This window comes from Anomalospiza imberbis, chromosome Z, assembly GCF_031753505.1.
Source record: "Anomalospiza imberbis isolate Cuckoo-Finch-1a 21T00152 chromosome Z, ASM3175350v1, whole genome shotgun sequence".
NCBI classification, from domain to species: Eukaryota; Metazoa; Chordata; class Aves; order Passeriformes; family Viduidae; genus Anomalospiza; species Anomalospiza imberbis.
In genome coordinates, this window is record NC_089721.1 from 47,974,787 (window position 1) to 48,000,108 (window position 25,322).

General features: G+C 39.9%; 2 protein-coding genes across 6 annotated transcripts in view; one reads left to right on the forward strand and one right to left on the reverse strand.

The window, feature by feature from the left end:
• Positions 1–20,299, forward strand: part of APBA1 (amyloid beta precursor protein binding family A member 1) — an 86,217-nt gene extending 65,918 nt beyond the window's left edge. For 3 of the 5 annotated variants that reach the window (XM_068176384.1, XM_068176381.1, XM_068176383.1), the window contains exons 6-13: positions 92–127; positions 1,281–1,367; positions 1,939–2,124; positions 5,561–5,740; positions 6,545–6,757; positions 14,745–14,864; positions 15,523–15,663; positions 17,019–20,299. In XM_068176384.1, the coding sequence (XP_068032485.1) occupies positions 92–127; positions 1,281–1,367; positions 1,939–2,124; positions 5,561–5,740; positions 6,545–6,757; positions 14,745–14,864; positions 15,523–15,663; positions 17,019–17,090 (1,035 nt within the window). In that variant the 3' untranslated portion in view covers positions 17,091–20,299. The remainder of the gene's footprint in view (positions 1–91; positions 128–1,280; positions 1,368–1,938; positions 2,125–5,560; positions 5,741–6,544; positions 6,758–14,744; positions 14,865–15,522; positions 15,664–17,018) is intronic. The other 2 variants (XM_068176385.1, XM_068176386.1) reach the window with 2 other exon arrangements.
• Positions 20,300–22,431: 2,132 nt separating this feature from the next.
• ENTREP1 (endosomal transmembrane epsin interactor 1) overlaps positions 22,432–25,322 on the reverse strand; it is a 28,324-nt gene continuing 25,433 nt past the window's right edge. Inside the window, exons 10-11 of the mRNA XM_068177331.1 lie at positions 24,271–24,554; positions 22,432–23,158 (exon numbers count right to left, since the gene is read on the reverse strand). Coding sequence (XP_068033432.1) covers positions 22,952–23,158; positions 24,271–24,554 — 491 coding nt within the window. The 3' untranslated portion in view covers positions 22,432–22,951. The remainder of the gene's footprint in view (positions 23,159–24,270; positions 24,555–25,322) is intronic.

Genomic DNA, 25,322 nt, shown 5'->3' on the forward strand with positions numbered 1-25,322 from the left:
CCTGACATTAATTTGTAGATTCCTGCTTGACTTGGAGTCTCTGTAAGTTCTTCTCTAACTGTTCTCCTGTCTCTGTTTGTTCCATGCTAAGCAGATGGCCCAGAAATTAGCCAAAAGCAGGAAGAAGGTGCAGTACAAACTCCATCAGCTTGATGTTATGCTTGTTCTTTTGTTTTCTGGGAGGGTTTTTCCCTTTCTTTTTATTTTGTGGTTTTATTTTCTGCATCCAGCAAGGTTATATCAGATTTATTTCTGAGCCACCATACAAGTTGACATATCTGGGAAATCAGTTGCCTGATTGGCCATTTTTTGTTGCTTCTCATTAGCCATTTCATGTTAGAAATAGAAGAAAGATTGGATTTATCAAATGGTTACAGGCAGTACCCAAAATGCATATTAAAGTATCAAGACTGACATGGCAAAGGTGGTATAAATATCGTAAAATGATGGATTAAAATGAAGTGTGGGTTTTTTTTGTTTGTTTTTGGTTTTTCAACTTTTTTTTTACTTTTTTATTTTAATTTTATCTTTCTGTAAGAGTGCTTTGTTTGACTCACAGAGATGTCAAATTGCTGGATGCAAAAAAAAAATGTTTTTGTCTATACATGCAGTAATATACTGAGATTGACTCATCTTTGTAGTAAGTTTTGTTTGTGGAACTTTCAATTGCCTTTTAACAAATGTAATTTAAAAAATTACAAATGTTTGCTTTCTATTAACAAAATATTACTTCTTAAGTGGGTTACTGCTTGAAAAGTATGTTGTCTGACTGTGAAGATCTTCTTGCCAGAACTGCATTACGAATAGCTCAAATAGTACCTCCTGTGGTACGGGTTTTTCCATTGGTCTTGGCAGCCACTGCTAGCCCAAACAGAAATTCTTCAGGCAGGAGATACTGTTAGGCCTTTCTATGGCTTGTATGAAAACCTTATTTGAAGTGGGATTCTTAGTGTGCAGAAAATGGTAAAATCATATTACTTTCCAAAAAATCTTTATAGTTCATGTTGCAGTCAGGTATAATTTTACTGAATCAGGAAAAAAAAACAGGCAAGCTTTTATGACATTAACTTTTTTTTCAAACAATACCCAGTTCACTTTCACATATATGATATAGTTTCCACATTGTTGTGTTTATCTTTTGGTTCTGCAGTCTAATACTCTATCCTGCATTGCTGTTCTGGTGACTGTGTCTTAGTGTACCCCTGTACGTGAACTAACATCATTATTAGTAAGTATGTTACCAAATGTGTTTGTTTGACTCTAATCTATTTTATTTGCAGGCTCCAGAAGGTGAATCTCAACCCATGACTGAAGTGGACCTCTTCATTTCTACACAGAGAATAAAAGTACTGAATGCAGACACACAGGTATAGACATAGACACCTTTATCAGTATTGTTGGAGTAGACTACTGGAATAGACTTTCACATACGTGTTGAAATTTGTCTTTAAAATGTGCTGGATCTTGTATTTCACTCTAGTCAGAAATCCGTGGTTAAGAGCCATGTCATACAAGCAATTATTCTGGTGTGTCTGACTGTAGAAATAATTAGAATTTGTGGGTAAGATAATTGCAGTCAGCTTATGTCTTCTGAGCCATGCTGCATCAAGTATTGATTGTGCCCAGAGTAGCCCAAAATGCTTAGCTGCAATAAGTTGTTCATAGTCTTGTACACATACAAGCCCAGCATATGCAGGTTCTGCAACAGAGGTCTTGATGTGCTTTTCCACAGGTAAAAAAACCTTGTAAAACTGTCTCTTTGTTTTATCTTTGGAAAGTGAAGCTCTTGGTTTCTGTTTTATCTCCCTTCATGCATGACAGGTATTACAGACTTCACCTAGCAGAGGTCTTAAAATTATTTTTGTGTTTTGATAATACTAGATGTGCAATAAGAACTTAGTTGAAGCAGCTGCTTATGTTGGTTTTCTTATTCTCCAGGAAACCATGATGGATCATCCCCTGCGGACCATTTCTTACATTGCTGATATAGGAAATATAGTTGTTTTGATGGCTCGTAGGCGAATGCCACGCTCTAACTCCCAGGATAATGTGGAAGCATCTCACCCCTCTCAAGATGGAAAGAGGCAGTACAAAATGATTTGTCATGTCTTTGAGTCTGAGGATGTAAGCAATTACATTTTCCTGTAGTTTTCTAGGACTGGAAAAGTAAGCACATTTTGATAGGCTCAAAGTCCATTGTGAATGGTCCTGTTTGCTTTTTAACTGCAATAATTTTTTAACCCAATATTTCATGTGAGCAGAGGAACTTTCCTGCCATTTATATGTTTGGACATGACATGTCACAGGAAGTTGGTGTTTATTGAAATGCTTACTTTTTTAAAGCTTCTTGAGTGCCTTCCCATAACAGTGATAGGAGAGTCCACTTGCTGCAGTTTACAAATACCAGCTCAAATTTTGCATAAGAGGGGGAAAGTCTATCAAAGGTGCTTATTTTCATAGGGAAATTCTAATCCCAAATCTTGCATTGAGGATCAATCACTGATGCATACCAGAAAGGTGATTTTTTTTATTTTTCTGGAGGTTTGTGTTGGGGCTGTAGTTGCTGTCATCATATCAAAAAGCCAGCAAAGAAAGCTTGTGATTTCAGCAATCCCAAAGTATACTGAATAGAGACACAAATGACTAAATTTTAATCTATAGCGCGTTTAAAGTACTTTACACAGGACTAAGTTGCCTGACACAGGACTTGATCTCCTGTCTTCACAATCTGTGTATAACTTGCTGATTTTATGATCTTTTTAAAAGTAACTTTCAGTAACAGAAAAGTAAAACCAAACTTACTACACTGACGTGGTTAGATATGTAGTGTTTAGGATCATAGTCAAATTAGCCATAATAATCTGGGAAAATAACATTCTCAAGAGAAATAAGTGAAAATACCAGTTTCTTCCATGTCTTCCAAACTACAGTGAACAGCAAGGACTTTGAGATGGGAAGGTTTTCTTGAATAAGGAGTTGATTTTATGTAATGATTTTATGGAATCTGTTATAAACCTACATCTGAATATATTATCTGAATATATTATTGCATATGAATATATTATTGCACATGAATGTGTATACATGACCCACTGCTGAAGTTAAAAATTAAGGATGAGCACTGATGAAAGTAATCCTGGACCAAAATCAACAAAGTATAAAAATTCTGGATTATTTCCACAAAATAACACGTAAACCTGTTTTGCAAAGCCATTTAAGAATCTGGTGTGAAATACAGTAGCCAATGTATTTTTTGCTTACTAACATTTTGTTTAATAACATTTGACATGCTACCCACTTTGAGGCTGCTGTTCCTAATGTTCCTATGTTTCTAGTCACAAATTTGGACACTGCTTGCTGTTTTACTGGCCAGTTGAAAAAGTAGAAATCAAACTGTCAGGTGCCAGTCTGGGGCTTATTTTCCTTCACCATGGGGTGGTCTGACCCTTTATATGACCCATACTTAATGGATCTGTTTCCTAGGCTGCTCTTGATACTTTGGCACGCTAAAATTTGAGCTTCCCAATCTACGATTTGTTTGAATCAGCCTGTATTGGTGTCATGTGTGATCCTCTCTATGCCTGTAAATGCAACTGGCTTGTAAAATGCCTATAGATCCAATAAAAACATTGCTCATTGATGGGGAAAATATGCTGGGAAACTGCAGATTATATCAACTCTCCTTAGTCATGGTATATAGCTCACAGGTAACTTGCCAAGTTTATCTCAAATACTTGAAGTGACTAACAGTCAGAATGGAAGGACTGTAGCATCTTGTTAACAGCAAGGATGTGGCAGCTTCAAACATTTTGTACCTCCAGTGAAGTAATATGGCCTGTTTATATTATAAAACTTGTCTTTTCTTCTTCGGGGACAGCTGGGTACTTGGCAAGTGAAACAGAAGCTGTAACCCTGCAAGTAGGTGTTGGCCAGAACATGTCTCTGCTTGGATGAGTCTTTGTCTCATCAGACAGCAACAGATTTTCAACTATTTAGAGGTGTACCTTTAAATGAGTTGAACCTTAGTGTTGTGTCCAAATGCCAGGTGTCTAAGTGGGACCTGATCTCTTCCTGGAGTGAAGATGCATGTGTATGAATGTAAAGTCTGCACTCTTCACTTAGGTTACTGTGTTATGGAAGTGCAGTTTTCCCATTTTCTTTCTGTCCTTGCTGCCAAAATTAGGTTGATCTTAGCTTTGGTAATATACTACCAGTCTACATACTGGTCTTCTCAGCACCAGCAATCATGCTGTTCTCATCAGCAGATTTAGTGCTAGTTTGAGCTGTCTAAGATGCAACATTTTTATTTCAGTGTTGGGTTGGGAACCTTTCCTTTATTAGGGACTAAACTGCACTTTAAATATGGCCATCAGACTGTATAAAAGTACACCTGAGCAGCATTCATTCATTACCAGTACTCTGCCAGGCCTCCACTGTCAGCTGTGGAGCTCTGCATTTCTCTTCCCTGCCTTTGCCACAGCCAGCACTGTGTTTCAGTGCACATTGCAGCCACCTCCTGTGCACTACCCAGAGCTCACTGCATGAATTGCAATGAATATACACAGAATATACACAGCAGTACCGTGCACCATGCTGTGCTTTGCTTTCCTGCCCGTTACTTGCCTAACCATGATTACATGTCAGAGGCAGCCATCCCTCTGGCCTTGCTTGGCACAGAACTTTCCCTGTGTCTGCCTGCTGCCCAGTTTCTCTAACACAGCTGCAGAAAGAAAACAGCTCACAGGGGGAGCAATGCCGTGTAGTGAGAGGTGCATTTGGTGGCTTTGGTTGCAGGCAGGACTCAGGAAAGCTGCAGGTGCAAGAGGGTGCCTACAAAGGACAGAATGAGTAAGAAAGATGCAGTAAACTGGCAGCAGGATTATGTGAGTTGGAAGGAGGGAAATAAGTGTAGGGGATTGAGGCTGAGTGTAGTAGCAGCTGAGTGTAGTAGCAGGATGAAGAAGGAGATGCATATGACCATTTGCAGTTACTTAAGGGCTTGATCTGGTCACTAATTGCTGCCTTTTTCCTTTTATGGCTGAGTCTGAGGTAGGAGTAGTCATTATCAATGTCATAGAGGATGGTAAGAAAAGTTGGAAATACCCTTTTAAATGTGGTTGTGTGTTTCCTAGTAGACATTTTCGTTTTCACTGCTGGCTTGTCAGACAATGACATTGCCTTTGCTGGAAGGGAAAGCCATCTGGGGGCAGCATGTGTGGGAAGAATTGTAGGTGCAAGCCACAGTTGCTGCAGTGGCTCTACCTTTACACTTACATTAGTAGTTCTTAGCTGTGGAAGGATGTCTTTCTTTCTCATATTTGTAATTTATAATTGCTTACTGGGCTAGATTCATGGTAGAGCTGAATATGTTGACATTTTGTGGGTCTCTAAAATTAATTTGTAAGGCACAAATATTTTCTAGACTGGAGTGAGGTAACTTGTAGGTTTATCAACTTGATCCATTTTACAGTGTGATTGTAACAGAAAGCGTCAGTGGACATGATCATCAGAATGTTTCACTTTTTTCCTTTTCTTTTCCTTTCTCTGGGAACTGCTACAGGCACAGCTGATTGCACAGTCCATAGGTCAAGCATTTAGTGTGGCCTACCAAGAATTTCTGAGGGCAAATGGAATCAACCCAGAAGACCTTAGCCAGAAGGAATATAGCGACTTGCTTAATACCCAGGACATGTACAATGATGATCTGATTCACTTCTCCAAATCTGAAAATTGCAAAGATGTATGTCTCATTTTTTTCTCAAAAATATTCAGCTGCTATTTATTAGTTGCCAGTCTGTGTTGGCAGAAACTAAAAAAACATTAATACTTCCTATAGATTATCTCAGTTAGTCTAGAATATCCTCCCTAATAGGACAGCCTGTCATCAGTTCTCTTTCAAAAACAGTGAACCCCAAATTTATCAGCAGTCAACTGATTTACCATCTGGTTCTGTTCTTTTTAACAAACAATGTTCAAACATATTTGAAAGCAAACTTAAAGCAGATTAACAGATTAATACTATTTTAAAGATTCCAGTGAACAACATAAAATTTATAGAAGCACCAATGTTTATGGACATGATTGATTACAGGTTTTAAATAACTGTATGTGCCAGAAGGCTTTACAGTTTGCTTAATAAAAATGAACCAGTGTGCAACTGGAACACTTAGGTCATGTTTTTCCAATGCAAAGTTGTAAACTCTTTCAGTCTATTCTTATTTATCTTTGTCCAACCAAACCCATGGCACCAAGGTTTCCTTCACTGGAATTTCTTCTTCTCATAAACAGAAATTACTTCTGAGGGGTGTTCAGCACTAAGTCTGTATTGTATCATTTAGTGTTTAAATGCAAATTAAAGGTAGTAAAACATGTACCCTATCTTGTTTTGCCTTTGAAATAGGAAGGCAGGTTGCAAATTAAGAGGTTTGAATTGGGAAGGCAGGCTGCAATATTTGTTGGCTTGGTGAATGTTTGGAGTGGGATGATATTAGTTCCATGGGTATGAAATAAACTCTTTTTTTAAACATTTTTTCTTACTATACAGGTTTACATTGAAAAGCAAAAGGGAGAAATTCTAGGTGTGGTGATTGTGGAGTCTGGCTGGGGATCCATTTTGCCTACAGTTATCATAGCCAACATGATGCATGGAGGACCAGCAGAGAAGTCTGGGAAGCTGAACATAGGGGACCAGATCATGTCAATCAATGGTACCAGCTTGGTTGGTTTACCACTCTCAACATGTCAGAGCATTATAAAGGTAGGGAAAAAGTTTCTGGAAGCTACACATTTTAAAATGGTGACATAATTGAAGAGCAGAAAGTATAAAACTCTGAAGTAAATTCTTACCAAATATTTGCATAGCACTTTCCATTTCATGATCTGAAAAAAACAGTGTGAATTATGCTACATGAATTTTCTGACTCCCCACAGGACCACAGAATGGGTAAGGTTGGGACCACTGGAAGTAGTCTAATCCAACCTCCCTGCTCTAGCAGGGTTGCCTAGAGCATCTTACTCAAGATTGTGTATCAATGGCTTTTGAATATCTCCAGAGAAGGGGACTCCAGAGCTTCTCTGAAAATCTGTTCCTATGCTCAGTCTCACTCACAGGAAAGAAATTCTCCCTCATGTTCAGGTGGAATTTCCTGCATTCCTGGGTTGGCCCTTTGCCTTTCACTCTATTGCTCAGCAGCACTAAAAAGAGCCTGAATGTATCCTCTTGGCATCCTCTCCTCATATATGCATATTGATGAGGTCCCCTCTCAGTTGTCTCTTCTCGATGCTGAACAGGGCCAGGCCTTTCACAGAACTGTGGCATTTTTTAAGTTGGAAAAGACCTCTAAGATCATTGAGTGCAGCTATAAACCTTTTCCTCCTAAGTGAAGTGCTCCAATCCCCTAATGACAGCTTTTGACAGACCTGCCTGATCTAGGAGCTCCATGTCCCTGTTGTGCTGAGGAGCCCAGAACTGGACACAGCACTCCAGATGAGCCTCACCAGGGCTGAGCAGAGGGGCAGGATCACCTCCCTTGAGCTGCTGGCAGTGCTGTTCCTGATGCACCCCAGGATACCATTTGCCTTCTTGGCCACACAGACACACTGCTGGCTCATGGACAGCTTGTGCTGAGCCTAGGGTTATTCCTTCCCATGTGCATTTGCCCTTGTTTATTTTCAGAAGCTTCCTTTCTCCCCACCCCTCCTGCTTGTCAAGGTCCTTCTGAAGTGTTGCATAGTGCTTGGGTATTGGCCACTGCTTCCAACTTTTGTGTCATCAGTGAACTTGCTCAGGAGGCACTCCATCTCTGATGATAAGTTAAGTAAGATTGGGCCCAGTATTGAAGCTTGGGAGACACTGCTAGATACACACTTCCAAATAGACCTGTGCCACTGATCCCAACCGTCTGAGCTCTCATTCAGCCAGTTCTCAATCCATCTCACCACCCACTTCCTGAGCTTGGCTATGAGGTTGTCTTGAGAGACAGCATCAAAAGTCTTGATCAAGTCCAGAACGACAGTATCCGGTGCCATTCCAGACTGCTGTGCTATTTACTTGTGTACCAGGGCTCTGTGCACAACTTCACAAGGGAATATTTTGTGCAGAAGGAAGATATTACCAGGTACACACTTGACATTCTGTATCACAAATGGAGGCGCAGGTGCCTAATATTGTCATGAGCCTTACTAGCTGTCAAATACCTCTTAATATTTGGATGAAATAGAGTAAATGCTTTTTTTGTTTGTTTATTTATACTTATTTTTAAAGCTTTAAAACTTTGGCTTAAAGACATACCCTCTTTGGCATCTTTGCACAAGTTATTTAAAAGTGCTTCTCTTATTTGGTGCTTCTCTTCACTTGCATAAATGGGACATTTTAATTGGAAGAGCTTTCTTCTACTTATCAGAAAAGTATGTGACAGTGAAAAGCTTGCAGGTCATCTGAAACTGAACAGTGCCTGGGGCAGCTGTAGCGTATAAAGGAATAAATATTTCAACCTCAGTGTTTAAAGAACAGGAAAGATGCATCACTAGAGAGTGTTTGAGACAAAGTTCATTAGTTATTTATTGAAATTAGTTATTTATTGAAAAAGTCCTGCCTAGTTCTGCAGATCATCACATGAAGACACATAATGCTGGTGGTACATTATACAGGCATTCTTCCCTGATTTTTAAAAATGTACCTGTTAGACTTATTAATTTAGGCAACTTTTTGGTAACAAGTTCTATCATGTAACTTTTTTTTTTCAGTCTGGATTTTTTTAATTGCAAAATTTCCATTTACAAGGTAAATTTGTCAAGTAAAAAAAAGTACTTTTTTTTCATTAATTATCTCTTAATACTTGAACTAAGATGTTTGTTATAAAGATTTTCTCTTCAGGCTTCCCAAAATGTTAATACTGAGTTCTGATAAGTAATAGATGCATAAGTCACCAAACCAGTAATTTTAGATTCAGTGATTAGAAATGATAGCATGTGTGACAAACTGAAAATATGGCAAAAAGAGTCTTACATCTGTAAAGAAAGGAAGAAAAAAAATCTTATTAAATACCTTTGTGCCCGCATCATCAAAACAAAACCCCCTGCAAATTTAGGCTCTTTGTAGTTGCTTCCTATCCCACATAATTTTTATTTCTTAAATCGTGGTAAGTTATACTTCCCTTATTCATATGGATATTTTGTTGTGCTCATCAGTACTTTCTCAATGCAGAACCAGCCAGCTTTGCTGTTTTCAGCTTCTGCAGGCCTGTCTCTTCTTCCCTGATAATTACCACACTTTCCACAGGAACTGCCAGCTGGGTTTTTTTTTTTTGTCTCTCTAAAGAGATGATCTGTATGTTTGCAGATCCTCATAACCACACATCTGAAGTTATTCATATAGCACTTTTGGAAACAAGTATGTGTATGAATGATCTAAGGGCGGATCATTAAATGTGGTAGAGATATCCCAGATTTCAGATTTCCTTAGCATGCTGGAAGGACTCCTGTGAAAAGACGATGATATTAAGTGGATAAACATATGTCACAAGCTCTTCAAACAAGATAATTCAGCATTATGAATTTAATCTCTGCTCCTAATTTACCATAAACCAATTGCAAACTGATGGAGCTTGGAAGAGCTTTCCATGTGTTGTTCCCTAATAGGATTATGCTACTGGCTACTACCAGAAGTATCCTCATGAATTAGATAAACAAAGAAGGGTGGTCAAAATACAGTTATTTTGTTTCTGATCAGTTTATGTTACCAGTCTGTATACTACTGAAGATTACCCACTTCTGAAAAATATGCACCTTCTGTAAAATTAAAAGAATTTTTCATTAGGGACCACATTATTTTTTTTCCCCCGGGGAATACATGTAAGTAACTTGCACATTCATCAGGGAAGTAAGTGCATGATGATATCAAATCTATTTTGGGCATGTACCCTGAGTGAGTTCAGATGACTGAAGTTAGACACTTAAATTCCTCATGGAAATGGGCATCCCTAGTACTCTGCATGACTCCTACCTTTCAGGATTAGAACGCTGAGTCCAAAGTCCCTTAGACTTTTCCATACACATCATGCCCACAGCATAGTTCAGGTTGAGAAGTCCCTGTTCTCTATAGTAGGTGGTGTTGTCAAGACCTGCCTAAATAAAGTGAATAGCCCTTGAGCATGTGAGGTGCAATGCTAATTCCTCACCAGAGTAGAAGAGTCCATAGTCATGGAAGAGGTGGAGTTCAGACCTTCCTTCTCCTGAGTGTGCAGTACAGGCAGCTCTGACAGCCATGAGCTTTGTCATTTTGTGATCAGACACCCGTTCATTGTCTTGCAGCAACTTGCAAGAATGAGCCAAGATGAGCTCAGCATGGTGTGGATAGCTGTTTGCACCCAGTGTTGATTACATCCAGTTTAAGGCACTGACAAAACTTCAAGGTAGTTCATCATGCCAGGATGCCAGTTTAGTTACTCAAGTCACTGTTGAATCTGGAGCTCAACTCAACAGAATCAGCAGCAGTAAACTGTATGTAGAGACTTCAGTATATTACCTTAGCTACAGTAGAAACTACTTTCCAGAATTAATCAGTTGAAGTCAGCGTCTGAGGCCTTGATTGCAGTGGGACCTACATTTCAACTGTACATATGAAAGAAATTCAGAAGCAGATACTGGAATTGGTAGGTGTTTAATTAAGCAAGCTGAAAGTTGCTGTATTTTTTAGAAAGCATTTCGTTCTTTGTGTGGATTTTATTTATGAATAGATTTATGGCTTATATTTTGTGTGAATTAAGCATTTCAACAATCTCTCTTAACAATTTCCAAGAGTTCTGAGTACTTGAAGTTGTACAAGGGGTCAAGATGACATTTATTTGTGGTTTATTACATTTTTGTTTTCACAGAACCATATGAACACAATCTCTGAGTCTGGCAGTCACTCCTGTAGCTGGTCTAGACCAATATTTTGGTTCAAAGTAGAGCAGGCTTCTTAGTGCTGTGCTCACTAGGATTTAAATAACTCCAAGACTGGATACTCCACAGCCTCTCCAGTTAATATGTGCTTTACCACCCTGACAGTAAAAATAGTTTTTTCTCATTCAGTTTTCTTCTAGTAGCAAGGAGTTAATGATGAATGTGATATAACTCAATTGGAAGAGAGGAAGAGTACTTGGAATGTATCAAGCTCTGTCTTGGGGTAGATGATGAATGAATAGATACTTTAAAGGTTAGGATAAAAGGGCAGATTGCTAAGGGTGACACTTGTGGTTGTGTGCTACAGGATGCCTAGTCAAGAGGTGGATGAGGCCTTCTACAGACAGCTCAAATCAGCCTTGAAGTCACTGGCCCATGGGTCTTGTGGGAGATCTTAACTACCCTGACATCTTCTAGAGAAGCTTCACAGCAAAGCACAAACAATCCAGGAGGTTCCTGGAGAGCACTGGTGACATCTTCCTGTCACAGATGGTGCAGGATCCCACAAGAAATGGGTGTGCTGCATGACCTCATCCAACCAACAGGAAAGGGCTTGTTGGAGGTGTGAAGATTGGGGCCAGTCTGTGTGCAAGAAAGATTGTAACCATGTGCTTCAGGAGAGCTTATTTTAGCCCTCTTTAGGGATGTTGAGAGATTCCCATGGGAAGAGGTCCTGCAGGGAAGGTTGATATTCAAGGATCACTTCCTCCAAGCTCAAGAAGTATATATCCCAATGAGCAAGAAGTCAGACAAGGGTTCAAGAGACCTGCATGGATAAATGAAGAACTCCTGTCATTACTCAAGCATAAGCAGGAAATACACAGGAGATGGAAGCAGGGTCAGGCCTCTTGGAATTAATATAGAGAGGTTGTCAGACTACAGAGAGATAAAACAAGGAAGGCTAAGGCCCATTTGGAATTAAATCTGACTGAGGATGTCAAGGAAAACAAGATGGGCTTCTTCAAATACATCAACAACAGAAAGAAAACAAAGGATAATGTGGACCTGTTACTAAATGGAAGGGGCATCCTGGTGACAGAGGACACAGACAAGGCAGAGCTATTGAACAGTGCCTTTGGATTGGCATTCACTGTCAAGACCAGCCCTCAGGAATCTGACCTAGGAAATCAGGGTAAAGGAATGTTCGAAGGAATATTTTCCCTTGGTCAAGGAGAACTGAGTTAGAGAACACCTAGGCAAACTCAAAATCTGCACATCCGTGGGCCCTGATACAATGCATTCATGAATGCTGGGATGTGAGAATCCAGGACATACCTCTGGCTGCCCTGGCTGTCTCGAGACCCTGGAAGGGGGCTCAGAGACCTTGGCAGGAAGTCAAAAACACCTGTGGCTTCGATTTTAGCCTGTGGAAAAAGCTGCCAACTTTTTATGAGGAATTACAAGTCACAAGGGTTTGAGTAGTGTGGTAGTTGAATTAACACAGGGTAAAAAAATGGAATTTTGGGGCTTTTTATAATGGAGTTCAAGGGGACAAGATGGAGGGATTTGGGCGTGTCCTGACCTTCTCCTTCTTCTTGTCCTCCATGTCTTGCTGTGATGGTGACACTTTTCTATTGGTTTAAAGTAGAGACACACTGTCTAACATAAATGATAGATATTGGCACATTATTGTAAACATAGTGCACGTAGTTTTTAGTATAAAATGTAAACGCCGCCCGAGGTGACACACAGAATGGCCAACTTGCTAGACAGAGCTTAGCAGGTCAGAGAAAGAATGTTACAGATAAGAGAAAATAAACAACCTTGAGAAGCTGATCCTACACATTTCAGACTCCTTCTTTGGCTGCGTGGGCTGGGAAGCAAGGACTTTTACACTCTCGGGGTCACCTTGACACCTGGACGTTGAGACTGAGAGAGCTGGCAAACACCACAGTAAGGGTCCCGGCCATAATCTTTGAAAGTTCATGGCAATCTGGAGACTTGTCTGAGGGCTGGAGGAAAGTAAATGTCATCCTGCTCTTCAGAAAGGGCAAGATAGAGAACCAGAGAACTACTGTCCAGTCAGCCTTACCTTAATCCCTGAGAAAGGGATGGGACACCTTGTTCTGGAGGCCGTCTCTATCCATGTGGATGACAATAAGGTGATCAGCAGTAGTCAGCATGGATTCACTGAAGGTAAATCATGCCTCATTAAATTAATTGTCTTCTATGGAAGAACAGCTACCTGAATGGATGAGGGGAGAGCAGTGGATGTTCAACTTCTGCAAGGTTTTCAACACTGTCTCGCTCAACATCCTTGTAGGCAAACTCAGGGAGTGTGGACTGGGTTAGTGAGCAGCAAGGTGGATAGAGAATTGGCTGAATGGCAGATCGCAGAGGGTCATAATCAGTGGCACAGGGTCGGGTTGCAGGCCTCTAGGTAGCAGTGTCCCTCAGGGTTCAATACTGGTGCAGTATTTTTTAAATTATTCATCTGCGTCTTCAATGAAGGGGCAGATGCCTCCTCAGCAAGTTCACTGATGGTTCTGAGCTGGGAGGAGTGGCCGACACCCAACTGCTATGCAGCCCTTCAGAAGGTCCTCAACAGGCAGGAGAGATGGGCAGAGAGGAACCTTCTGACATTCAGCAAGGGCAAATGCTGGATCCTGCACCTGGGGAGAAACCACTCCATGCACCAGGGAGGGCTGGGGGCTGACCTGCTGGAGAGCTGCTCTGTGGATAAGGACCTGAGGATCCTGTGTCAGCAGTGTGTCTGTGTGGCCAAGAAGGCCAATGGTATCCTGGGGTGCATCAGGAAGAGCACTGCCAGCAGCTCAAGGGAGGTGATCCTGCCCCTCTGCTCAGCCCTGGTGAGACTCATCTGGAGTGCTGTGTCCAGTCCTGGGCTCCTCAGCACAACAGGGACATGGAGCACAACTGGGAATAGGTCCAGGGGAGGTGTACAAAGATGGTTAAGGGACTGGAACATCTCTCTTCTGAGGAAAGGCTGAGGGAGTTGGGCCTGTTCAGCCTCAAGAGAACTGAGAGGGGATCTCATCAGTGTAAGTATCTGCAGGGAGGATGCCAAGAGGATGGAGCCAGGCTTTTCTTGGGGGTGCTGAGCAATAGGACAAGGGGCAACAGGCAGAAACTGATGCACAGGAAGTTCCATGAGAATATGAAATAATTTGTGTATGTGACCATGCACTGGAACCGATTGCCCAGGGAGACTATGGAGTCTTCCTCACTGGAGATATTCCGGAACCATCTGGACACAGTCCTGTGCCATGTGCTCTGGGATGATCCAGCTCGAGCAGGGAGGTTGGAGCGGATGACCCACAGTGGGGACTTCCAGCAGTACCCATCTTGTGATTCTGTGAATAATAGAAACTATGTGAGTGCTGCTTATACAAGGATGATACAAGGGGGACCTGCTCTTTGCTTGACAGAATTTAGTATATTTCATCAGGGAAGCAACTGTTTGGTAACTAACTTAGTTACTTATTTAAAAGTCATTGACTTATTTGGTGAGCTGCATAGACCTGTTTTAATACTCCTTTTATGTATTATTTCTGTTATCAAATGAAGAAACTGCCAACAGGAATCTAGTTTTCCTAAAACAACTGTGCTGGATTTTTGGCAAGAAAAATTTGATGTTTCATCACTCATCTCACTGAATAATCTGTTGCTTGTGTCTGGCATTCAGTGATCAGATTCTGGTACAATGCATATAAAGATCTATTTTTTTCAAGGCTGCTCCCATGTCAGCATTCTAACACCTTTTTTTTGTTTGTTTGTTTTTGTTTTTGTTTTGCTCATATAACATGTTTAACTCTCAATTTGTTTTTTTTTTTTTTCAGGGTTTGAAAAACCAGGCCCGGGTTAAACTGAACATAGTTAGATGTCCTCCAGTAACCATGGTCTTGATCAGAAGACCAGACCTCAGATATCAGTTGGGCTTCAGTGTGCAGAATGGGATCGTAAGTAGCTTCCATGGTTTCTGATCAAGCTTTAACATGCATGAAACTTCCTCTTCATTTGTGGTTAAGTTTCAGTGTGAGAAGAGGGAACCTGCTATTTTTTCCCTTACAGCAAGCAGGATTTTACATTCGTTCAGTCTCAGATATAAAAGTTGTGCTAATAAGAGGTTTTTTTTTTGTCTTTGACTCTACTTACTTCACAGTCAGCCAGAGGAATAAAAATGTTGTTTCAGCTTAAAAAAACCAAAAATGTGTGGGAAGAGTCTGCTTTCAGCATGCATCATACATGTCTTTAACCAAGCCACTGCATGATCTCAAAAAATGCCAGTTCTTGATTCTTTTTGTTGTAAGGCATCTGCCTAATGAACATGATTAAATTCAGGTCCTTCATACACTCATAAATTTCCAAACTACAAGACATGTAATGTACAACACAAACAGCCTTTTCTGACAGTTTGTTCTCCTCTTAGAAGAAAATATCCATTAGCTACTTGTCACCAACAAATTTTGCTTTTGAGTCAACGATTGATTGCATCTTTAAATTTGTTGTTGCAAGTCTGTGTTTAAATGTTGATTCATATATTGCAGGCAAAAAAAGAGTAGTCAAAAGTCTCTGTTCCTTATCCAGCCCATGACAAATTTGTGCTCTCTCTTCCAGATCTGTAGCCTTATGAGAGGAGGCATAGCAGAGCGAGGAGGTGTGCGTGTTGGCCATCGAATCATTGAAATCAATGGGCAGAGCGTTGTAGCAACACCCCATGAGAAAATTGTTCACATCCTCTCAAATGCTGTTGGTGAGGTAAGAACCAGCAATGTGTCTAGGCAGTATAGCAGAGTTCATTGCTGTTACCAAGTAACAACCAATGGAAACCAGTAACGAGCAGTGTCCTTCAAGGGCCTGTATAGGGACCAGCACACTGTCTGTCATGTCTTCATCAGTGACATGGACAGTGGGAATGAGTTGTACCCTCAGCAAGTTTGAAGGTGACATCAAGATCAGTGGTGCTTAAGGAAACGGATACCATTAGAGGGACCTGAACAGGCTACAAAAGCGGCCCATGTAACCTTTGTGAAGTTCAACAAGACCAAGTGCAAGGTCCTGCCTCTGGGTCTGTGCAGTCTCCAACATCAATAGAGACTGGGGCTAAAGGGATTGAAAACAGCCCTGAAGAGAGGAACTTGGTGGAAGGAAAGTTGGATATGAGCCAGAAATGGGCACTTGAAGCCCAAAAAGCCAACTGTGTCCTGGGCTGCATCAAAAACAATGTGGCCAACAGGGAGGTGATTTTCCTTCTTTATTCTGCTCTTTTGAGACCCCACCTGGAGTATTGTATGCAGTTCTGGGGCCCTCAACATAAACAAATGAACCTGCTTGAGCAGATACAGATGCAGGCCTTGAAAAGGGTGAGAGAGCTGAAGGACCTCCCCTGTGAGAAAAAGCTGAGAGAGGTTTGGTTGTTCAGCCTGAAGAAGAGAAGGCTGCAGGGAAACCTGACAACAGCCTTTCAATGTGTAAAGAGGGCTTCTAAGAAAAATGGAGAGATGCTTTTACCAGGGTCTCCAGTGCAGAACAATAGGCAATGGTTTTAAACTGAAAGAGGGTAGATTTAGATCAGGCATAGGAAGATATCCTTCATTATAAGGTTGGTGAGCCACTGGAACAGGTTGCCCAGAGAAGCTGTGGATGCCTCAGACATGGAAGTGTTCAAGGCCAGGTTGGATAGGGCTCTAAGCAGCCTGTTCTAGTGAAAAATGTTGATACCTGTAACAGGGCAGTTTGGACTAGATGATATTGAAAGGTCCCTTCCAATTCAAACTGTTCCATAATTCTGTGGTTTTACCTCTATTGGCATGTTGCTAATCAAATCCAAAAAGCTAAAGTAAGAGCAAGCCTGCAGACTGTTTCTTTCATTATTTGCCCCATACTTCAATGCTTTAGAAGAGCCATACCTTGAAAACATGACATGTGAACAATTTTAGATGGTTCATCAATACTAAACATATTATTTCATAAAATCATCACCTGCAATACTTTAATAAGGGTATGAAACTCTCAAGTTTTATAATGTTTTCTGCCTTGTATGACCTTATCTGGGTCCTTCACCCAGGTATGCATGTTTAGGAACATTGATTAACTTGGCTTATTTCCTCTAGATCCATATGAAGACTATGCCAGCTGCCATGTACAGACTGTTGACTGCACAAGAGCAACCAGTTTACATCTGAAACCGACACCTGACCACCACAGTGTGCATGGAAGATGTTTTTCCTCATTAGTGCTTGTCTCTCTAGTGCTGCATTTCTGTGTCTGCAAAGACATTTCTTTCTCTCCCCCATCATCACAGACACAAATACACTGTTGCTCTCCCCTTCATCCCTTTTTCCTCTTCTTCCCACCATTTTCCTGCATTTTGATAAGGGGCAAAATGTATCTGTGGAACTATTTTGGTTGCATCTTTTTACAAGTGAAACTTCATACAGCTCTATATGCAAAACAGGAAAATAATAGCAGCATAGTTTACAGCAGTATTCACAGATGGCTCTATTTCATGCTACATAATCAGTTTTATTTCTGTGGCTGTAATTTTACAAACTGAGTAAATTAAATGTTGCTGAATGAAAAATAATTACTTTACCAAATAGATAGAAGTATAGGGTAAAAGGTGTTCTCTTGGATATCCTGCCTGTGAATTTGCTTCTCTTGCCCTGTTTTCTCACAGGGACCAAAGTACTAAAAGTTAGTACTAAAGGTTTGTGTTTATGGGGAAAGTATAATACCAAAAGGATTATTTTGCCCTCAGGAAAAATTGCCTGCTTATAAAGACTCAGTAAATGCTGCTGTTGTAAAATGAATTGTCCAAATACACACCTTTTAATTCCTCTCTGTCATTAGTTCTTCTTGATGGTAGGACTCCAAAAGATACTCTATAAGTTCTTGAAACTTCCTATTTTTGCATTACTACACTGAGAAATTTGGGAGGCATATTTTACAGCTGCCTCCCCCTCTCTGCCCCCAGGTTTCTATCTCCTAGTTTTCTTCAGCTTTGTGTTTTATAGTCCCTTCCTTATTTCAGAGGTTAAAGAAGTGGGGGGGACAATCTTTAAATAGCCACAAGAAAAATATTGAGGGGATCTGCTGAATAGCTACACTTTTTCTAGGCTCTTAATTCCAATTTTAGTGCACATAGCCATGTGTGCCAGTGTACATAGACATTTTTAAAATTGTGCTTCCTATTTATGAAGTTTGAATATAAGAGATCTGCAGACTATTCTAAGTAATTTTGTTCTCTGAGCCAGTTTTAACATATATTTTTGTCCAAAGACCTGTCTAATTTTATTGACTTCCTATTTAGTTCATGATATAGGTAACAGTTGAAAGGATGAGGCAGGAATAAACTTATTTATTTTGTTATATAATTTAGCTTGTGATTTTTTCCCATATGTATGGCACTTACAAGAGATATGTGTGTACTATATGCACTTGTATGAAGATGATTAACTGTAGGGATGTATGAAATTGTGTATTTGATTAGCCTCTAAGTTGCATGCTAGAGACAAAAGGGGAAAAGGGGGCTGGGTTGGGTTCTTTGGTTTTTTTAAGAGGGTTCAAAATAAAAAAGAAGTGTCTTTTCTTCCTAGTGAGAGAATTCTACATTCTCTGTAGTTACTTTTTTCAGGACTGTATACTGGTGTTTATACTGAAGTTGAACCATGTGTTTAGTCCAGGCTAGTATGTTGATTTCATTTAAAGAAACAGTTTGTGCTGTGTTTTGCTGTGATGGAAAGGCTCAGTGAGATGAAAACAAGAGCAGACAACACACAGCCACACGCCACTTCTGCTTTGCAAATGCGGTGTTGTTCATAGTCACTTGTGTCTCACTTGTTGTGACGTGAGCTGTGCAATGTAAGCGTTGCTTGCAGTCCGGTGATGATCCTAGACATTGCTATGGGGATTCATGGAAGTGGGTGTGTGCATGTGCACTTGTTGCAAACACTGCTAAGAACCACTGAGCACTCTTGTCAGGGGTACATTTTTTGGCTTTCTAAAGTCATGGATAACCACGGCCTGATCAGAGTTAGAGGATAAAATGTATTTCTGTGGGAAGCAGATATTTAAGGACATAATGAAGTGGTGCATAAACTGTTGTAGTAAGGGGATATGTTTTAGTGTTGAGATTAATGTATGATGACTTGATTTTACTGCATTTCTTGTTGTTATATAATTTAATCAAAGGCTCCAGAATAGCAGATTGCACAAGAGAATGGTGTTAGTATTCCAGGTTAGTACTTAACTCTGCTGCCTCACTGATGCAACAAGATAATTAATGGCTTGTGAGTATATTGTTTAACTGTAGACATCTGGTTTATGCTAATTTGAACCTTTTTTTCTAGAACTTTCCATATATATAGTAATAAATGTAAATATGGTATATAACCATGTACAATTTAGAAGATTATTTACAGTGCAGCCTTTCCATAAATTGCCTGAAGGAAACTTAGTGAATGCTTGAAGACACAGTTATTATGCTTCTGGTTCCTGCTGTCTGTATGCCCTCCACTTCACTTGTTTCTGTGGTTCTGTCTAGCCCATGTGGTGAAGTCTTTAGCTCACTTCACGGGAAAATGATGAAGATCTGAACATGCAAATGTATTAAGAGAAGAAACCACTGTTTCTTTGGACATCTTGCATCCGGGGGTTTGTGAAGTTACTGTTCATCCTAAATAGGTGCTTAAAATTAAGCAAATGAATGCTTGCAGGACCAGATCTTAGCAAAAAAAAAAATCTCATTTTTTCAATTACAGTATGTGCATAAGATTTCTAAACTGAGAGGTCCATAGTGTGTGCACACTTCTGAGAACAGTCTTGTAAACAATCCCATTTTACTCTGTAAACAGAAGGAGTTTCAAGAAAATGGAACTCAAACGGGAAAGTTGGCTGTTCTCTAGATTGTTGCAGCAGTTTGATAGATCAGATATGGGGATTTTTAACAGATGCAAAGGAACATTCCTTCAAAGGTTTACATTCCTTCTTCAGTGACAGACCTGAATTCTTTTTCTTTCATCCTTGCTGCTTCATATAGTCTAATTAACTCTTCAGTGTTTACATTAAGGATGAAACATCCCTTGTATTTTTTATTTTTGAGAAGTTTCACGTTTGTTTTGATCTTGTTTGAGTCTCAGTTTGGACTTCCAAGTTTGCTAGCTTTCCTTCTTTTCTAAAAGAAATGTATTTCTCAAGACAGCAACATGGTTGAGATCTCTTGTATATATTTAGCGCAGTACCTAGACTATGAAGTTGTACTATTGTTCTGTAAAGAGGATGAATAGAAATTATTGCAAAGCGTTGGGAAAAGCATAGTATTGTATTTGTAACAATATTGTTCTTTGTAAACATTTAATGATCTCTATATAAAAATATAAATATATAAATATATGTGAGCCTGGAATGTTGATATTGCACATCTACTGAATGTAATTACTCTGATGTTTCCTGCCACAGGTCTCTGACCTCTCTAATGAAGCTGTGCTGGTTTGATCTGGGGGAGAGACAGAAGGGAGAAGAATGGGCTTTTTGCTTTGGATGGGATAGGGTAAGGGGTTTCTGGCCAGTTATTTTGATGTGATATATTTACTGTGCTACATTCCTTTATTTAACAGAGCGCTAATGTCTGTAAGATTTGCAACAATAAACTACAAAACAAAAATATCTCAGACAAGGCTGAGAATGTGCTCATACTGACCTAGAGGCTGACTTGCCAATGCTGAATGCATACATAATTGGAAGGTGTCTGAACTTCTTTTCATCACTTAGTCTGGAGTAATTCTTATCTATGTTTCTGCAGGCATGAAGCAATGCTGTTACCTTTATTTTTATAACAGCATTCTTTTCAGGCAATACATGACACTAGTGCTCCTAAACAAAGGTGATTCCTAATCTAAGGTGGTATCCCAGTTTTTACTGTGTGAAATGCCACTGTGATTGTGACAGAAATACTGTTTCTCTGACTGAATAACTTTAAATAGGAATTTTTCATAAATGGGGATTTGATAAAAATTCTTCACACTTAATTTCTGAAATACCTGTTTTCCTTTAAATGTCATCAGCATGGTTTATTATTAAAGACCTAACACTACTTGAATAAATAAAAAGTAGAATTGTGATATGTCTGTCCCTAGAATTAATCCTGGAACTTAGCCTGTGCTAAAGCTAAAAACCTTTTTTAAAAATACATAGTAATAAAATAAAAATAAATAATGAGAGATTATGAAAAAATATGATCATATTTGAAAGTTAACCCAAAAAAAAGTAATCCAGGGAGTATTTCTTCTAGTGAGGCTTCATAGGATTTTCTGTGCCTCATAGGTTCTCATGAGTTCTTTGAAACCACAGAAATGACAATACATGCCACACCTGATTCAGAAGAAAACTAAACATGGGCATTCAGCCACTTAGTGGCTGTTCGTAACATAAAATAGAAATACCATCAACATGAGAGAATGAAGTATTTCGCCTTAGTTGCTTAAATGACAGACGGAAGAAACTGTAAAGTCCCTGGTAAAGGGTGCAGTGGACAGGCTGAGCTTACATTCTGTGTGAACCCCCTGTGTACCACCCTCCTATTTATTCTTACCATTATCTGTACATACCAATTTCTGTGTTACAAACTTTTCTGCATTTTGTTGGATAAACATAAACCCTTACTTTAGCAGTACAGACAAAAAATTTGCAGATTTGCTGTATTCACAGGGGACATGTTTCTTGCCCCCTCCTTCACTGTTTTAATAGTTTGGATCCACACAGAGGACAAGCAGACCCTAACTCAGTTCCAGCACCCTACAGAGCCTTGCAGGCTGAAGAGGTGATGCTGGTGACCTGCGTGGACTGACAGTGTCAGTGTCAGGGCTGGGACTGTAATTTAAATAAATGTTCAGTGCAGAAGCATATGCAGTAATCCTGACCTAAAATCATAGTACATGAATTTGTGATCCATGTGCCTCTTACCTGAGTAGGGCCAGGCCTATGCTGTGCTTTGTGCTGCTCCTACAGATGGACCTCCAGGAATGTCCCTTGCAGAATAAATTTAGATTGTTTATTTTAAGAAAGGAGCCTGCAGGCAGCCCCAGTGGTACTCAAAATGGTAAACACCACCCAGCAATACCTGTGTGTCCCTGCCTTTGTCTACAGGTGCAGCAGTAAGGTCCTATGTGAACATCCCTTTTGTTTGACTGTAGAAGTGATGAGTAGAGAAAGAAGAAGAAAATTTTTAATTATTTCAAATGACCTAAATGGGGTAAAATGGTTGGGATCTGCAAAACTTTTGCCCTGCCTGATGCTGCACAATCTGGGGTTCCCAGCACCTGAAGGAATATAAAATTAGCTATACTAGCTTCTTTGTTCATAGCACTTGCTGTTATAAACAGCATTTTAAATGAGACTACATAGAGATGCCTTTCTTCTTGGGACAGTACCAAGCCAGCACCACGTGTTTCAAAACACCTGTGCTTTTGGATTTGGATGTTGTTCCACCACTAAGACAAAAATAATGTTCTGCCATTAAGAGAGAAGTTCACTGAGCCAAAAGAGCACTTCTTTGAGTCAGATTTTATTTTAGTCCAGTTTGCACATCAAGAACCTTCTTTTATAAAGAATAATTTTAGAATTCTGTACACCGTTGTTTTACTTAGTTTTTATCTGAATGTCTCCATTTTATGACAGGAGATTTTAATTTAAACCAAAGTACCAAAAATTTGTGAAGTTCTTCAATACTGCTTTTGACAGCTCCTTCCACAAGGATGATGTATCATCATACCCCACAACTACACATTTCCAAACTTCACAGAGATACAGGGCACCAATGTATCACAAACAGACGAGCTGCAGCTGAGAGTCCAGTAAGGGCCAGCTTTCAATCTGCTTATTACTCTTTGCAGAATGATATTCACCCTTTGGGGTCTGTGCATAGGAGTATTAAAAAAGAAGGTGATTACCAACAAACCCATCCACCCATTTGCCAGAGATTATCTTCCTCTGTAGTATGTGTATGTCTGACAGCAGTGCTCTGCTGAGGAATAACCAAAAAGCCAGCTCAAAGCACAGTTTCTCTGACAACACCAATAACACTGTGAGGCCGTTCATGTTCTGCTCTTTGGATTCTCCTCTCTGCTAGCTGTTCTCCCTCTGTGGTGAAAGTACTCAGGTCACCACAGCTCTCCAGGTACAGCAATCCAGGATGCAATCTGGAAGGTAACACACGGACTCTCAAGGATGTGGCTTGCTGGGCAGGTATCATCACCTTTAAAAAGAAAAGAGAAGTTTAAATCAGTTTTGTTTTCAGTTTCTTGTTCCATTAAAACAGTTTTTTACCCAAATAGGAAGGAGCTAGTTGTAGTGTTGTCTGTTATGTTTAAAGAATAATTTAAAAAGCTGTAAAACCCCTAGCATTTGCCAAGGAGACATGGGAACAGCAGTCCTACTTGGGAGAAGGAGTGGGGTGATTTTTTATTTTGTTGTTGTTTTTATTAGATTGGTTTGGTTTCCCCCTCAAAGGTGCAGATGAATCCTCTCACTCCAACCTATGGCATGTTTGGTATTGTTTAAAAGGAACCTGATGTTTCTTCCTTGCAGAAGCCAGTGAACTGTAATAACCCTCAGACCTGGTGTGATAAATTAAATTCTCCTAAGGAGCCTTTTTCCCTCCTGTTTCTGTCAAATTTGTCAAGGCTTTTGCTGCCTGAACGCTGCAGTGGGAAATCCCACTTTATTTGCAGAGCCTAAATGACACTGATGTGTTTTGCATGAGAACCCTAACCAAAACCAGCTGTCATAGCAAATCATTTGTGCTATGCATGAATCAATTTATCTACCCAAATGGTCTGCAAGTTACCAAAACATTTGTTTGATGAAGTCTTCAGTGTCTGAAATTTCTAGATATCCATTCCATTAATGTTAAGCACATTATTTTCTGTTTTCTGTTTTTCTTTCTTTAATATTGTGTCTTATTTTTATCCTGGGAGCCAATCACAAAAAAGTTGCTTCTAGTAGGTTGACATAAAAATTTCCTTGTCAGCCTCCATTCCTTCTGGTTTGCAATAGCAAATGCTTATTTATAACATCTCCCTCTCTCCTGCCACACTCAGTATAAAATGCTGTTATGTTATTTACAGTTCACGATTCCTCAACAGAAGACTGACTCAGTTTTTAAATACACACATACTCTGGCTTCTAGCTGATAAAGTAAGAAACGTCACAGCCTCTCACACACTCCCTACATGAAACTAAAGTGCTGAAGGAAGCCAATTTCATCCAAAAACTCTGACACAACAGACTGGCAAAGAGAAACCAATACTTCCAAACCAGGGGCAGTGGGTTTCCAGATCATCTGATCATTACAAGTAATTAAACTACCTGCTCAAGGAAAGTGACACTGGCGACAGCTTCTGCCATATGTTTCTCATCTGATTTTAAAACAGACTTGATATTTTCCACCAAGTCATGTATGTCTGGGCTCATGCTGCAGGACTGCTCAAGGATCCACGCCACACGCTGTTTAGTGTCCATGTAAGACTTATAGTCTATCAGAGATTGCGGTCTTCCCTTTGAAGCTTTTGCTCTTGAACTCTTCCGCAAGGTCACAGCGTTCAGTGGATTTACATCATTGAGTGTTGCAGTTTCACCATTGAGCACTGTCCCTGAAGACAAAGATGAAACAAAGCAAACAATCCACATTGTTCGTGGTATTCCCAGAGATTCCCCTCCTGATTCAATGAGGATGCAGTGCATGGTTTAACCTTGTAGAACGTAACAGTCTGGCATGGTCAGGGTGGCATGGAAGGCTCACTATCGGATTTACACAAAATGCCTGTAAAATAGTCATACATAGCTATGACTGAGTGCATATTACATGTCGAAGTGTCTGGAAGGACTCTTCCCCTTTGGAAAGCTCTTTGTCATTTTGTGTACATTTGTGTACATTTGGTTCCTTTCTCGTTTCTGATCTGAAGAGACCTGAAATGCGTGTTGAGTGTGAATGTAAACATAAAGGTAGAAGGCTTTAATGATGTTTCCTAAACACTTTATAACTTTTAATTATTAGCAGTCAAGAGGACAAGTTGTACCTGTAAACAACTACCTGTAAAGTTGGAAGCTAGTAATACTACAAAGTAGAAATTCAATGGAAAAAAAGAAAACCAACTTAACCCACACCAAAACATTCTAAATTACCTTAAGGACTAAACAAAGGGTAATACAGAATCAATTTCACTGCCTTCAGTCAAAATAAAAATTCACTGCCTTTGGTGTAAACAAGTTACCACATTTTGACCCCATTAAAAGGAATAAAAAACCCCCAAACCACACCTACAGATTGTTCAAGAAGCACTTTAATGCTGGCTTCAAACCAAAAAATGTCAGGAGGAGATGCAAAACTTTGCAGCAAGAGGAGCACTAACTTGAAGCAA